Below are 14,893 nucleotides of genomic sequence, written 5' to 3' on the forward strand. Positions count from 1 at the left end.
CCCCCCATCTTTATCCTCACTGATTTTTCAGATAGCTCATCTTTCATACGCACGGCATTCCCCTTCCAGCCAGAGCCCTCGGGAACTACAGAGTTATGTGAAGTGAATCAGGGAAGACCCTGCCGCTGGGGCCATCGTGGAGGAGTTCACAGCCCCTTTTCCCAGGCTGGCTGCATTAATATAGATCTTAGTGCTCACATCTGGGAGGGGGAATATGGGCTGTGAGTCATGGGGGAAGGGAGGGATGCAAAGTCACAGAGAGACATCTGCAAAACAAACCAGAAAGACCCAAGGGAGACTCTTCCTAATATAAATATAGGGCTTTTGCTGGGACAGGTTGGTTAGACTTTCCACTGGGCGATGTGTGGGGAAGGACCCAGGAGAGATGGCTGAGGAAGGGGTGAGAGCCCAGGGGACAGAGCTGTGTGCTCTGGAAATCTGCTCTGGGAGACAAAAGGCCAAAGGGTCCACGATGTAGGATTCCATGGGCGGCATGTACCACTGGGGAGAGGAATCAGAATTTCAGGCAATCACCTTTCTACCCCAATGGCTTTCTTACCTCATGGTATAGTTCCATTAAGGATGGGGTTTAAGAAACTGTGCAGGGTCCTGTCACCAGGACCTGTGACTTTGTGGGGGAAGGGAAAAAAAAAACAGACTCCTGAAACAACTGAGCACAGGAGATAAAGACTTGACTTTTGGCCCGAGGAAAGAATTCAAAGGTCTGGGCTTTGTTTGCTGAATGGGCAACTTCTCAGCACCTAAGCCTTCTGGACAGGCCTCGGGGTGAGGGCTTTGTGGTCAGGACTCAGCTCTGTCACTGAATGGGTCAATTACCTGCTAACGTGGCAGGTAGGTTACCTAAGTTCAGTCTCAGTTTCCTTGCCAGTAAAATGGACACAAGATTCATTCCCTGACTCCCATTCTGGAGCGCTGTGCTCACAGCCGCTAATGAGCTAATATCTCTGAATACACCTGCAAAACAATAAAGCTCTAAACTGGCATGAGATATTTGTGTCACAAGGCTGGAAAAGAGCCTAATGTCTTTGAGAGTAAAAATAGGCACAGGCGGGCTGAGGTAACAGAGGGATGCAGGCGTCCTAGCAAGGCTTAGGGGGGGCTCTGGGGTGGGGGGACTGTCTCCTCTGATTCTCCAAGGGGCGCTGGTATTAGGCCAGCAGCACTGGGGCTAGGCAGTGCCCAGACAGGCCTGACTGCTGATTTAGAAAGTGCCAGGACGGGAGTCGGCCGAGAGCTGCATGCAGTCCCCACCGCTCGGTCTGCAGAGAGCGCAGGTGCCAGGTTTCTGAAGGAGGGGTCAGCAGTTCACGGTGATGCTCAAAGGACAACTGTGGCCTTGCTCCTGGGCACCGTGTGTACACTTTATGAAGGTGGGGTGCTGACTAAGTTGGCTGGCAGCTCCACAGGCCAGGGAGCCCCCAGGAGGGGCAGCAGTCAGCCAGTCCCACTGCTCACAGACTCCCTGACCTGCCCATGGTTGCGGAGCGGGGTGTTATCTGCTCCCCAGGAAGCCCGAGTGCCTGTTGGCCACGCGCGTGCAGGAGACGCAGCAGGCGGTCTTGTAGTAGTTGTAGACGCAGAGCCTGGCCTGGACCACCACGTTGCAGTTGTAGTACCTGTCCTTGCAGTTTTCATCTGTAGCAGAGGAGAACAGAAAAGACTCTCTGAGCACAAGGGGCAGCCTGGACTTAGGGAAGAAGAAAGGGCAGTGGGTGTGGCTCTTCATCCTGGTCCTGCTGTTTATTATTGATGGGAGGTGTGAGTGTGGGCTGAGAGCTTATATTTTTTTCTTCATCTTTAAACATGCAGTTGAAATCTATCTGCTTTGGCCATAAGGATGCTGGAACCAAATCTCTGAGTGCATTGCCATTTTAATCAATTCCCATGTAAGTTTATCTGTTGATGGGTGGCTTGGATCGCCATCTGTGTTATCAACAGGCACCTTAAACTATGAAATATATACCCAAAGGATGCTGACCCCCTTCAACTCCATGAGTAGGCACAAGGTCACAGAGAGACCTAGATGCATCTGGCATTTTCATACCAGAGAACAGGACGGAGCTTAAGAAAGATGGATATTTTACTCCAAGGTAAGACTCCCTACTTACCAACTTCAGGGACGCAGTCCTGAGGGTTACAAGATTCTTTCTCTTCTGGTTTCAACTGAGGGTCGCAGAGATTACTTAGGGTCATCTCATCAGACAGACAGCGCACTTCCCGGACGCGGAAGCCGCCCTGGCAGCTCTTGGAACACTGCCCGGGGAAAGGAAGAAAGTTAGATTTCTTGACAGTCCATTAGCTCAGCACACGGGAGAAGACAGATATTGGAAAATTTCAGACATTTACCAAAGGAGACAGAGTATTAAACTCCCCTGCACCTAGCAACCAGCTTCAACACGCATCCACTCGTGGCTAGCCACGTCTCGTCTGTACCCACCCAGGTCCATTATTTTGAAGCAAATCTAGATATCATATCACTTCTTCCATAATATTTCTGTCTGTAGCTCTAAAAAACAAAGACTCTTAAAAAATTACCACGATACCATTATTACACCTAGAAATCAACAATAGTTCCTTACCTTCAAAGATATATTCAGTGTTCCTATTTCCATTTGCCTTGTGAATCTCAATTTTTTTAATAGAGTTTTTTTGGGGGGGGATCAGGTCTGTATATTGCAGCTGGTTGACATGCCTTTTACGACCCTTAATCCACGGGTTCCCCTCCCCTGTGTTTTTTCCCCCTTGTACTTTATTTGTTGGAGGAACTCAGTCTTTTGTCCTGTAGAGTTTCCCATAGTCAGGATTTTGCTGACTGCATCCCCATGGTACTGTTTGACATGTTCCTCTGTCTTCCGCATTTCCTGCAAATTGGAAATTGGATCCAGAAGAGGCCTTAACAGGTGCAGATTTGATTTTTTGTGGTGAGACTGCTTCATAGGATGTGTATGGCTGTCTCTCTTTGGAGGGGGCCAGCAGCCACTGATGAGCAGATCCATTAGTTCATTTGGGGTTGAAAAATGGTGATACTATCCTAACACCTCTTCTTCTTTTATAAGCTGAGAATCTAAAGAATCCTTACCCCTTCCTCACATATATTTACTCTCTGGTTACCCAGTGGTATGGCTTGTTTAGGAGAGACAGGGTAAATTCTTGACTATTTTCTTTTACTTATCAGTTTTCAGAATAATGAGTTGGTTCCCCTAACATCCTCCAATGGTGGAACCTCTAATTAGTTTTTTTTTTTATCATTACAAACTTATTATAGATGGATGGATTTAAACATATGTGATGTATTTCATTAAATCCATGGTAGTTATTATTATTACTTTTTCTTTTATTTTAATTTTTTGCGGTACGCGGGCCTCTCACTGTTGTGGCCTCTCCCGTTGTGGAGCACAGGCTCCGGACGCACAGGCTCAGCGGCCATGGCTCACAGGCCCAGCCGCTCCACGGCATGTGGGATCTTCCCGGACCGGGGCACGAACCCGTGTCCCCTGCATCAGCAGGCGGACTCTCAACCACTGCACCACCAGGGAAGCCCGGTAGTTATTATTTTTACTGATGCTCACTGATGTCCCATCAATGGCTATCAGGAGCCCAAAAGTTGGTTCTTGAGCCCTTTGGACATGACCTCGTCTTTGAGAATCTCCTTGCTACCTGGTATGAAAAGACATCCCGATCTAATTTATACCTATAAGAGTCACAGACCTGGAATCAGCCATTTCTCTAAGAATTCTTGGCTCCTTTTAGTGGGGAGTGGCATTTTGAACCATATTCTAGCTGATAGGCATGCCATTTGCTACTGGGTTGGTCATTGTTTCCAGGCTCTTTCAGTGGAAAAAACAGGGAAAAAATTTTTTTAAGATAAATTAATTTGTGAGTTCATACTGATATTTCTAAGTCAAATTCAGGACAACAGGATTTTCACTTAAATCTCTTCTACTTTTGGTCTGTATCTTCTTTCTCCTAAGTTGAGAATCCTATTTCTCAAGGATCCTGGGGATAATAGAGCTATACTAGCACATTTACTGGTACATATATTATCACAGTACCATAAAGTAGATTATTCATTTACTTTATCACCCATTATACAACCAATCATCTCAGAACACAGGACACCAGCTATCACTAAAAATGTGATCATTGCAAACACTACAAACATTTTTCTGCAGTACTTTTTGTCCTTAGGGATGGACAAATTACTGTGGTTTACAGCCACATGCAAGGGTGCTGATGCCACCAACTGCATACATATTTAGGTTAATTTGTTTCATTGCATTTTCCATTTTTAGAGATTTCTTTTTAAAAAGAATAATTTTGTTTAAAAAAATTTTTTTTTGTGGCTGCGTTGGGTCTTCGTTGTTGTGCATGGGCTTTCTTTAGTTGTGGCGTGCAGGGGCTACTCTTCATTACGGCGCACGGGCTTCTCATTGCGGTGGCTTCTCTTGCTGCGGAGCACGGGCTCTAGGCGCGTGGGCTTCAGTAGTTGTGGCACGTGGGCTCTAGAGTGCAGGCTCAGTAGTTATAGCGCACGGGCTTAGCTGCTCTGCGGCATGTGGCATCCTCCTGGACCAGGGCTCGAACCTGTGTCCCCTGCGTTGGCAGGAGGATTCTTAAACACTGCACCACCAGGGAAATCCCTGTTTTATAATTGTATAAAATATTTACTTAGTTCCAAACTCAAATTTATAAAACAAGGTAAATTTAAAAATGTCTTGCTTCCATCATCTTTGCTACTATAGTAACTATATATTTCATGTTAGTTTCAGTTCATTTATTTATTTTTAAATTTACATGCAGAAAAATTCATTTTTTGTGGTGCACAGTTCTGAGTTTTGACAAATTCAGAGAGTCATGTATCTCTCACTGCAAACAAGACAGAACTTTCATCACACACAACGAATCCCTTGTGTTGTCCCTTTGTAGTGAGATTCACCCTGCTCCATCCTCTGGCAATCACTGATCTGGTCTCTGTGCCTATAGTTTTTCCTTTTACAGAATATTATGTAAATGTAATCATACAACATACAGTTTTTGGGGGGCTCTTTCTTTCATTTAGCAAAGTGCATCTGAAGTTCCTCCAAGTCGTGGGAGGTATCAGTTCATTCGTTCTTGCTGCTGAGTGGTACCCCATTGTTTGGACGCACTGCATTTTGTTTATCCACTGACCTGCTGAGGGACGTCTGGGTTGTTCCCAGGCAAGGCAGGTGTCTTTGGAGTTGGTGGCCTTTGACGTGGCCTGGTGAGTTTGGCCCTTTCTAGACTCTCTAAGCAGAATGGCAGAAGAAAATAGTGATCTGTTCCTGCTTTCTCAAGGGCCTTGGTCAATATCAAAATAATAAAATGGTATTTCCCAGAAGTTGGCAAAACATCTTTGAAACTCAACACCTCCTTTATTCCCATTTGCATCCAAGGTGTGGTTCAGCACATACCCAAATGGCTGTCATACACTGTCTGAAAACAGAATTCTCAGGTTTATCCACATATTTTATAAGAAAATCCCTTTGATCACCTTTGAATGATTTTGAGGAAGGCTCTGGACTCTACTCTGGAGTCACCTACAGCCACTGCTTGACGATCTTCCCTGACAAAAAGCAGAACGAACACTGGTCCCCTTGTGTCCAAGTCATATGAAATGGTCACTGGGAACGATGACCTCAGGAATTTTTCTGTTTTAGGAAGTTTCCTAACAATAAACTCTTTCACTTGAAAAAAAAAAGAATTTTATCACTGTTTCCATCCTTTTCCATTTCATTCCTTACTAAGCTAGTTCTCTATTCACTCTGTCTCTCTGTAGCTCTGTCCTTCTTCATTTACCCTCCTTCCGTACAAAAAGGATTTGAGATGGCTTAAGAAATACATAAGAGGGCCACAAGATAAAAAATAAGTGAGGAAACTGGGGTAAAAAGAAGATAAAAGTAGGAAAGAGAAAGAGAAGCCAGAGAACATTAGCACCTATAAGTCACTTTGTATATTCTGATAAACTCTCTCTCAGAAATGGGCCACAGTTTTGGCTCTGAGTTTCCTAGTAGCCAATTCAAAGAGAAAAACAGGATCAGTCCCATAATTCATATTGTCTATAGGATTTTTAAAAAAGTGTACAACACACACACACACACACACACACACACACACACAGAGAAATTCCTCCAGTGGGATTTATAACAAGATCACTTCATGATGTTGTATTCTCAACAGCATCCCTGAATCCTTTCAGCCGTCAAACCTCTGCAGCAGTATTTCTCAAAATGTTGGTTACACCTGTAGCCAACTCACCCAAGGAGCAAATTCCTTGGCCACGTTGGACCCAGAATCGGCCATTTCAAACAGATCCCCTCTGATTCTCATGCACACAAAAATTTGAGAGTCACTATTTTATGGCCTCTATAGTTTAGAAATCAAAATTGTCCCAGTCTCAGGCTCCCCACTCCCCGCCAAGCAGGCTGAGTCCAGGGCACCCTGGCTGTGACCAAGTAGAGCTGATTGCTGCAGGGAATCTACTCAAGGGTTGAGCCCAGTGCCTGGTACCCAGTAGGTAGCTCAACAGTGGGGGGAGGGGGAGGGGGGAAGCATAATGATGTACTAACACAACCTCTACCAAAAGCACCGGGACTTACCACGCTCCATTCTGTGTTAAACCATTTGGCTCCGCAGGGCTTGAGGTGGCAGGATTGCTGGCTGGGGGGTCTCTCCAGGAAGGAACATTCATAGGGGTCCAGCACTTCAAAGGTGTCAGCGTTCTTCCTAACACAAATCACCTCCCTCTGTTGGGTCCCGCTCCCACACTCGATGGAACACTGGAGAAAGAAGCAGAGAAAGATGGGTGCCACATGACGGAAAGGGGACGAGAACTGCCATCCATTGAGCGATGTTTACCAGAGCTTACCATCATTGATTCAGTGAGGAAGAGCCCGAGGGTGCCCGGAAAACACTTCTGGAGGAAAAGTTGCACACAGATTCCAGTTTTCCTAACACTTCTGTGTCTGGAATGGAGAGTGGGTGCCCTGAGTTCTCACAGCTTGAGGATGCTGGCTGCTGGGATCCTGGCACCCTCGGTGAAATGTGAGATAGTGTCCCGTAGGCTTTCCCACAGAACATACCAGCCAGTCAATTTGGTTTTGTCTGGTAGATTCCTGACACTTCTCACTGTAAGACAATGAACTAACATTCTAGTTTATCTGCTGGTCTTTTAGGGGAGGGAACTGGGAATGAATTCATTTCCCAGAGTCTGCATGCCTCTGGATGAACGGCTACATTAAAATTCTTTGGGACACGCAAAGCTGAGAAGACCACAGACTTGGGACAATGTCCCCTGGTCAGCCCTCCGCTCCCAACAGGGCAGCCAGCAGGAAGTCTTTGTCCGCGGAGTCCAATCCCCTGGCTTCTTACTTGGAGCTGAAGCTCCCTAGGGCTGCGGCCACGAAGAAGCCAGTCAGATAATTACACGTCTTGGTTCATTGTGTTAGGTTATGGAAATACGATGCACGTAACCGCCTATAAGTTATTCCATTTAGTATCTATTACTTTGTAAAATGTTTTTTATTTATGTTTGGTATACTCTTAATACCTTTTGGTTAGAAAATTTTACAAGCTGTGATCTATATACTTTTAAAGACTTTAAAGAAGCTATTGCCTTTATGAATAGCCTGTAAACGTGTCTACAGCTGAAACTCAATATTATACTTGCTGCTGTATGCAGGCACATGGTGAAATAAAAACAGAGTGGAAAAACCCACGTCACTACCCAGCAAAAGTACCCCAAACCCAAGGCAACAGACTATGGATTATTCACACAGGGTATAATCAACATCTCCATCAGCAACTTCCACTTTGTGCCTTTTTTCTGCCATCTTCACAGACATCCAGAAAACTACAAGGCTTCTTAGTTTTGGGACTGTCTGCTCAGATGTTAGAGAGTAAATGTGATCCAGACACAGGGGCAGACAAGAAGGCTGCTCTTAATAGCTAAAGACTGTGAAAGAACCATCCCCCCAGTCCCCTGCAAGAACTAAGACAATCTAAGGGTGAAGTAAACCCAGAACTGACAGGGAAGAAAGAAAGCATCTGCACATGAATAATAGACCTGGTGGAATATCTTATGAATAAGAGTTGGGCTACTTTGTCTCCAGAGTAGAAAAAGACTCCCTAAGCCTGACAGGTCTCATTCTCTTGGGCTGGCTTCTCCACCAGCCTCAACAGGACCACTGCTAGCACCTGTGCTCACAACTTCCCAGGGAGTCTCTTCCCCTAAGTCCACATGAAAAGTCCCAGGAAAGGACTCCATTTGGCTCGGCTTGGGTCACATGTCCATCCTGGACTAATCACTGTGACCGGGCCAGTGGGGTGTTCAAGAGGCCAACTCTCATTCAAACCACGTGTCTGGAAGGAACATTTATTTTTATATCCTGAAGTCAGTTAATGTTTAAGACTTTCTTTCAACAAATAAGCATGCTCTATTTCATTTTCTTTGGGGATAATATCAAATTCCCAGGGCAGGGAGGTGCCAGCAGGCTCTGATAGTCTTATAAATTCAGAACGAAAACCTTGTCCACAATCAATCATGTCCTGACCCTTTGGATGACAGGCAATAAATTCCATGTTTCTAATCTTAGCAGAGATAAATGCTGCCTTCACCAGGATTCATGTGACTCTCAGTTCTCTGAGTAGGTCTGGAGTCAATAGGACGCCCACAGATCAAAAAGACCTGAATCGGGCTTCCCTGGTGGCGCAGTGGTTGAGAGTCTGCCTGCCGATGCAGGGGACACGGGTTCGTGCCCCGGTCCGGGAGGATCCCACATGCCGCGGAGCGGCTGGGCCCGTGGGCCATGTCCGCTGGGCCTGCGCGTCCGGAGCCTGTGCTCCGCAACGGGAGAGGCCACAACAGTGAGAGGCCCGCATACCGCAAAAAAAAAAAAAAAAAAAAGACCTGAATTCTGCTCCCCTTTTTTCTTCCTCAGACATTGGTGGACGTGTGAGTCGAACTGCACTGTTTATCTTCTCTGTGTGAAGGCTGTTATGATCCAGTATTACGATTTCACACAGGACTCTTCCCATTGCCTCAGTTTCCATGAATACTTGGTGTAATTAGTGTCCCATACACAGTCTACTTCTGAATTATCTTTGGGGTGTAGATCCTAGGTGTTTTGCTACCAACAATGAGATAGAAACATTGGCAGAAAAAATAATAAACATGGAGAAAGGGAACTAATATTTATTAAGTACTCCCCACGTCCTAAGCAATGACCCTTTTATTTTTTATTATTATTTTTTGTGGTTCGCGGGCCTCTCACTATCGTGGCCTCTCCCATTGCAGAGCACAGGCTCCAGACGCGCAGGCTCAGCGGCCATGGCTCACGGGCCCAGCCGCTCTGCGGCATGTGGGATCTTCCTGGACTGGGACACGAACCCGTGTCCCCTGCATCGGCAGGCGGACTCTCAACCACCGCGCCACCAGGGAAGTCCAGCAACGCCCCTTTTATATACAGTGTCTAATGAAAACCCAATAGCAACTCTAAAAAGTTGATATCATTATCCTCATATTTGGACGAGGAAACAGGCTCAGAGAGGTTAAATTACCTGCCCCAACTCAGAGAACTGAGGCGACGCAGAATTGGGATCTGTTATCAAGTATGTCTAACTCTGATATCGACTTGGGTAGCATTGGAAGTACTTGAATTCTTTCTTTTCTGAATGTTTAAATATTTTACACTTTGTATTATAAAAATATTAAGGAAATTTGAGAAGAAAACACTTGCCCATGTTGTTTATATAAAAAACTATACTTTGAAGCGGTTGAGATAGGGTTCATATACTTTCATATTCTGTTTTTCACTTGCCTTTATATTATATGTATTTTCCACATCTTCCTAATTATCATTGCTCTTGTTACGTATCTTAATGAGTTACGATATACCATAATATCCCTAACCATCATGCTATCATGAACATCTTTTTTTTCTCCTGCTAATTCTTTCCTTGAAATGAATCCCCAGGAGCGGGGTGACTGGGGGAAGGTAAATGAACATTCTTATGGTTCTTGACTTTTATTGCCAAACTGCTTTCCAAAGGGGTTGTGTTGATTTACAAGGACAAGGCAGTCCATTTCTTTTCAGGGTCTGTTTTTAAAGCTACTTAAAAGAAATAAAATTCTATATGGAGCCAGAGGTCCAGATAATGTGTAAATCCTGATCATCAGCCAGAAAGTCTTTGGAGAACCAGCCAGCCCCGGGAGCCAAATACTAAATGGCCCAAGAACTCAAAATACCTATAGTAATCATAACGGGGCAAAGAGGGAATGATTTTAGGGGGTTCATGTTCAATTTTGGAACCCTAAGGAAAAATTAATATCAATTAAGTTACGTTATTGAGGCATTTGGTATTATTGGTTCTTCATAATGAACAAACTTAACTTTTTCTGTTTCTGCTTCGTTCCCCCAGCTTTGTTGAGATATAATTGACAAATAAAATTGTAATATATTGAAAGTATGCAGGTGATGATATGGTATACATGTGCATTGCGAAAGGATTCTTGCAGTCAAGTTAACACATCCATCACTTAGCATATTTACCTTTTTTGTGTGTATACGTGACAACACTTAAGTTCTACTCGCTTAGTAAATTTCAGTATACAATACAGTATTATCTACTATAGTCACCATGTTATACATTAGATCCCCAGAACTTATTCATCTTATAACTGAAAGTTTGAACCCTTTACCAACCTCTTCTTATATCCCCCACCCCCAGCCCCTGGCAGCCATCATTCAACTCTGTTTTCCTGAGTTTGACTTTTTTTTCAGATCTCACATATAGTGATACCATGCAGTATTTGCCTTTCTGTGTCTGGTTTATTTCACTTAGCATAATGCCCCCCAAGTCCATCCATGTTGTTGCTAATGGCAGGATTTCCTTCCTTTTTAAAGGCCGAATAATATTCCATGATAAACAAATACCACATTTTCTTTATCCATTCATCTGTCGACAGACACTTAGATTATTTCCATACCTTGGCTATCGTGAACAATACCATGAACATGGCGGGGGGCTGGGCAGTGCAGATATCTCTCCCAGATAATGGTTTTCTTTCCTTTGTATATATACCCAGAAGTGGGACTGCTGGATCATATCTATTTCTGCTTTTGACACTCAAATACAGACAAAACTGACTTTATTAACAATAATAGCACTAGAAGCTACAATTTATTGTGTGTTTATTGTATGTCAGGCACTGCACTACATACTTTGTACACATTACTTCATTTCTTCTAAAAGTAACCTCATAATGTGCTTCATTATTGGCATTTTGTAGACAAGGAAACCATGCTGGAACATAAGCTTCCTGAGGGCAGGGATATTGGTTTTGCTCAATGATGTATCCTAAGGGCTTAGAGAGAAGAGCACGTAGTAGGTGCTCAATAACTACTGGGTTTTTTTTTCTTTTTTGAGACATCACCAATATCTGTTAAAATGGCAAAAAAGAAACAAAAACAAAAACAACTCAGATAACACCATGATCTGATGATACAGAGGAACTAGAACTTTTAGACATTACTCACAGGAATACAAAAGGGTACAGCCACTCTGGAAGAGCTTGGAGCTCTGTATTAAATTAAAAAACCATTTACTACACAACTCAGCAATTCCACTCCTAGGCATTGACCCAGGTGAAATGAAAACTTATGCATCCATAAAAAACTGTACATGAAAGTTAAAATGGCTTTATTCAAAATCACCAGACACTGAAGTGTCCCTCAACTTGGGAATCAACAAGTGTAGTATGCCCATACAATGGAGCACTACTCAGCCACAAACAGAATGAACTATTGATATATGGAACAATATGAATAAATCTCAAATGCACGTGTATTACATATAAGCAAAAGGAAGCTGACTCAAAAGGCTACATACTGTTATATAGAGTACTACGAAATTTTGGAAAATGCAAAATTATGAGGACAGAAACAGATGAGTGGATGCCAGGTGCCAGGTTTGAAGGAAAAAGTTGACCACAAAGGCACGGAGAATTTTGGTGGGCAATGGGACTGTTCTATATCTTGATCGTGGTGGTAGTAACACGACAGTAATGTTTGTCAATAACGATAGAACTATATACTAGTTATGGGTTGAACTGTGTCCCCCAAGAGTTGATATGTTTAAATCCTAACCTCCGTACCTCAGCATCTGATCTTATTTGGAGAGAGGGTCTTCACAAATTAATCAAGAATAACTACTGTTGACCGAATGAGGCTCCAAAAGCATAAGTAGCTTCTTCAGGGTCATGGGTAGCACAGCTGGGGTTCAAACCCACCCGGCACCCCCGGGATACACCGAGCCCTATTCCCTGACCCAGAAACAGGTCAGGGGACGGACAGACACACCCGGTTCCGGCCACTCACCTGACTCCAGCTTCCCGCAAACCACTCCACCTCGCCCGTGCAGGGCCCGTTGTCACACGGGGTGGCCTCCACTGGCCGGTTGTTCCCGCAGCCCTCCAGCGGCAGGCTGCTGACGTGGTTGGTCATGCACACCACCGAGCGTGTCCGCACTCCAGCCCCACACTCTGCCGAGCACTGTGAGACAGCAAGGGGCGCCTTAGAGGGGAGGCCTCCCCGCAGGTTCTGAAGCCACTCTCAAAGGATGCGAACGACACCGCGTTTCCCTACCACCTCTTTCCCCTGGAAACCTCTGACCACTTCTCAGGCATGCTTTCCTCCATGACGGGATATCAGTATGGCACCCTGGCCTAGATTTGCAGGGACAGTCTTCTTTCCAAATAGCCTGTCCCACGGCTGTGATGAACACACTTACGCTTGTCAGACTACTGTTTTGGCTTTCGATTTCGAAAATCTATCCAGCAGCAGAATAGTGAGAGTGCGAAAACTCAGGCACGCCGTCTGCCTGCTAGTAGCTGAGTCTGGACTGGTCTGGGAAAGGACGGCTGAAGTCTGTCACAAGACATTGCTGCCTGATACTAAGGCAGATGGCTCCAGTCCCCGAGGGCCACAGCTATGGGAGTATTGGGAGGTGGCCTGATATAAAGGGAGAGCTGGGCCTGGGAACTGGACACATCAGTGTTGATATCCCTGCTATCTGTGTGACCCGTGCTCACCTGGACAGCTGGTACAGGGACACATTCCCGGCAGGATGACTCAGAGTCTGCAAGGTTTCCAGGGATTTGTAGGCACATTACAGCTTGGAAGCACCCTGAGGGATTCTGCTAAGGGAAATGGTGCAGACCTGGCCTAATTGGGAGGGAGGCACTAAGGACAGAGGCAGCCACTAATGTCTCCATCCCAGTTAAACCTCCAAGGTCTTCTGAAGAATCCAGAAACCCAGAAACTGTTCATCTGATGTGCAGTCCAGCTGCGCTGGTAAGAATCTGCCTACTGCCAGCCAATCAACATCTTCCACAAGAAAAGGCGGGCAAAACTCCTTATCTCCTTCCCCGCCCGCTCCTTCACCCCAGCGTACATCCTCGAATTTTGCTTAGTATTTTTCCCTAACATTTTTTTTAAAATTATGGTAAAATACGCATAACATAAAATTTACCATGTTAATCATTTTTTAAGAGTACAAGTCAGTGGCATTAAGTACATTCACATTGTTGTGTGACCATCACCACCATCCATCTCCAGAATCCCTCTCTCTTCTGATATAACTCTTACTTTTGTCTTTGATAGATGAATTCAATTTCTTAATGGCTTCCCTTGTACACAGGTAACTGGTGGGCTAATGATGAACTATATACGCCTTGGAGTTCATCCTTGACACCTGACACCAGGGACCCTGAGGCGGCTGCGCTACTGGGGAGGGGAATGGTTTTGAGTCTGTAAGAAGCAGGGAAGGGGGCCTGTCATTTGCTGAGTGCCTGTTCTAGGCCAGGCACGCCCAAGATGTAGGAAAGGTGTGATGTAATCCCTCGTTTTATTTAGAACTTCATTATTTAATATTCGTGTGATGTGCTAAGGAAAATTAAATGAATTCTTTCATACCCACGTCTGGATCTTGGAGGCCCTCAGTCTTCATAGAAGGATAGAAAGCCTACAGTAGTTCACCTCTGGGTTTTTCCCCAAAGTCAGAAATCACCTTTGGGATTCCATGCTAGCGATTCGTCTCTGTGTGGTTTGGGGCACGTCGTGAGGCACGGCTCCTGCCCATCAGACCAGCAGCCTTGGTCCCACCCGCCCGCCGTCCGGCACGCTCACCCTCTCGCTCCACTCCGTCAGGAACCAGCTCTTGGCGCAGGGTCCCATGTCGCAGTTCTCAATGTCATTGGGCCGGAGTTTCATGTTGCATTCCTCGTCATCGACCACGTCCCCGATGTTGCTCACACACTTCACATCGCGGGTCCTCTGCCCCACTCCACAGGGCACCGAGCACTAAAACACAGCAAGCGCACATCAGCGCACCGGGCAGTGCCAGCTCTGAGGGTCCCTCTGGTCAGGGTGCCCTCGTCCTCGTTACCCGCCACCTGAGCAGAGGACGGGGTGGGGCGAGACCCCTGGGTTGCCGGGTCCCCTGTCGAGCAATGCTACCTGGGAAGGATCCCAGCCTGAAAACATCACATGCCTTCTCTCTAAGATCTGCTTGGATGTCTCGCCTACTTTGATCCTCTGGCCCTCAGTTTTGCCATCTATAAAATGGGAGAGCACGACTGGAAGGAGGAGTTGTCTCTAGCAGCCTTTGCCAGCCTTCACTCCACCGTGACACAGGAGAGAGAGGACACGTGTGTGCACATGGCTCCCATGGGCTCACCCTGAAAGTTGGCCCTTAAGTCTATCAGGATGATAGGATGGCCCTATCGGCACATCTTATGGTTTGCAGAATAGTCCTTCCAGAACCCCACAGGACAGGTCATCCCGGAGAATCCAGG

The 14,893-nt window shown here is 45.6% G+C and overlaps 1 protein-coding gene across 1 annotated transcript in view; it reads right to left on the bottom strand.

The window, feature by feature from the left end:
- Positions 1 to 13: 13 nt before the first annotated feature.
- THSD4 (thrombospondin type 1 domain containing 4) overlaps positions 14 to 14,893 on the bottom strand; it is a 91,795-nt gene continuing 76,915 nt past the window's right edge. Inside the window, exons 7-11 of the mRNA XM_024761819.1 lie at positions 14,226 to 14,399; positions 12,417 to 12,590; positions 6,639 to 6,818; positions 2,130 to 2,274; positions 14 to 1,656 (exon numbers count right to left, since the gene is read on the bottom strand). Of these exons, the coding sequence (XP_024617587.1) occupies positions 1,514 to 1,656; positions 2,130 to 2,274; positions 6,639 to 6,818; positions 12,417 to 12,590; positions 14,226 to 14,399 (816 nt within the window). The 3' untranslated portion in view covers positions 14 to 1,513. The remainder of the gene's footprint in view (positions 1,657 to 2,129; positions 2,275 to 6,638; positions 6,819 to 12,416; positions 12,591 to 14,225; positions 14,400 to 14,893) is intronic.

Source organism: Neophocaena asiaeorientalis, unplaced genomic scaffold (assembly GCF_003031525.2).
Source record: "Neophocaena asiaeorientalis asiaeorientalis breed wild unplaced genomic scaffold, Neophocaena_asiaeorientalis_V1.1 scaffold54, whole genome shotgun sequence".
NCBI classification, from domain to species: Eukaryota; Metazoa; Chordata; class Mammalia; order Artiodactyla; family Phocoenidae; genus Neophocaena; species Neophocaena asiaeorientalis.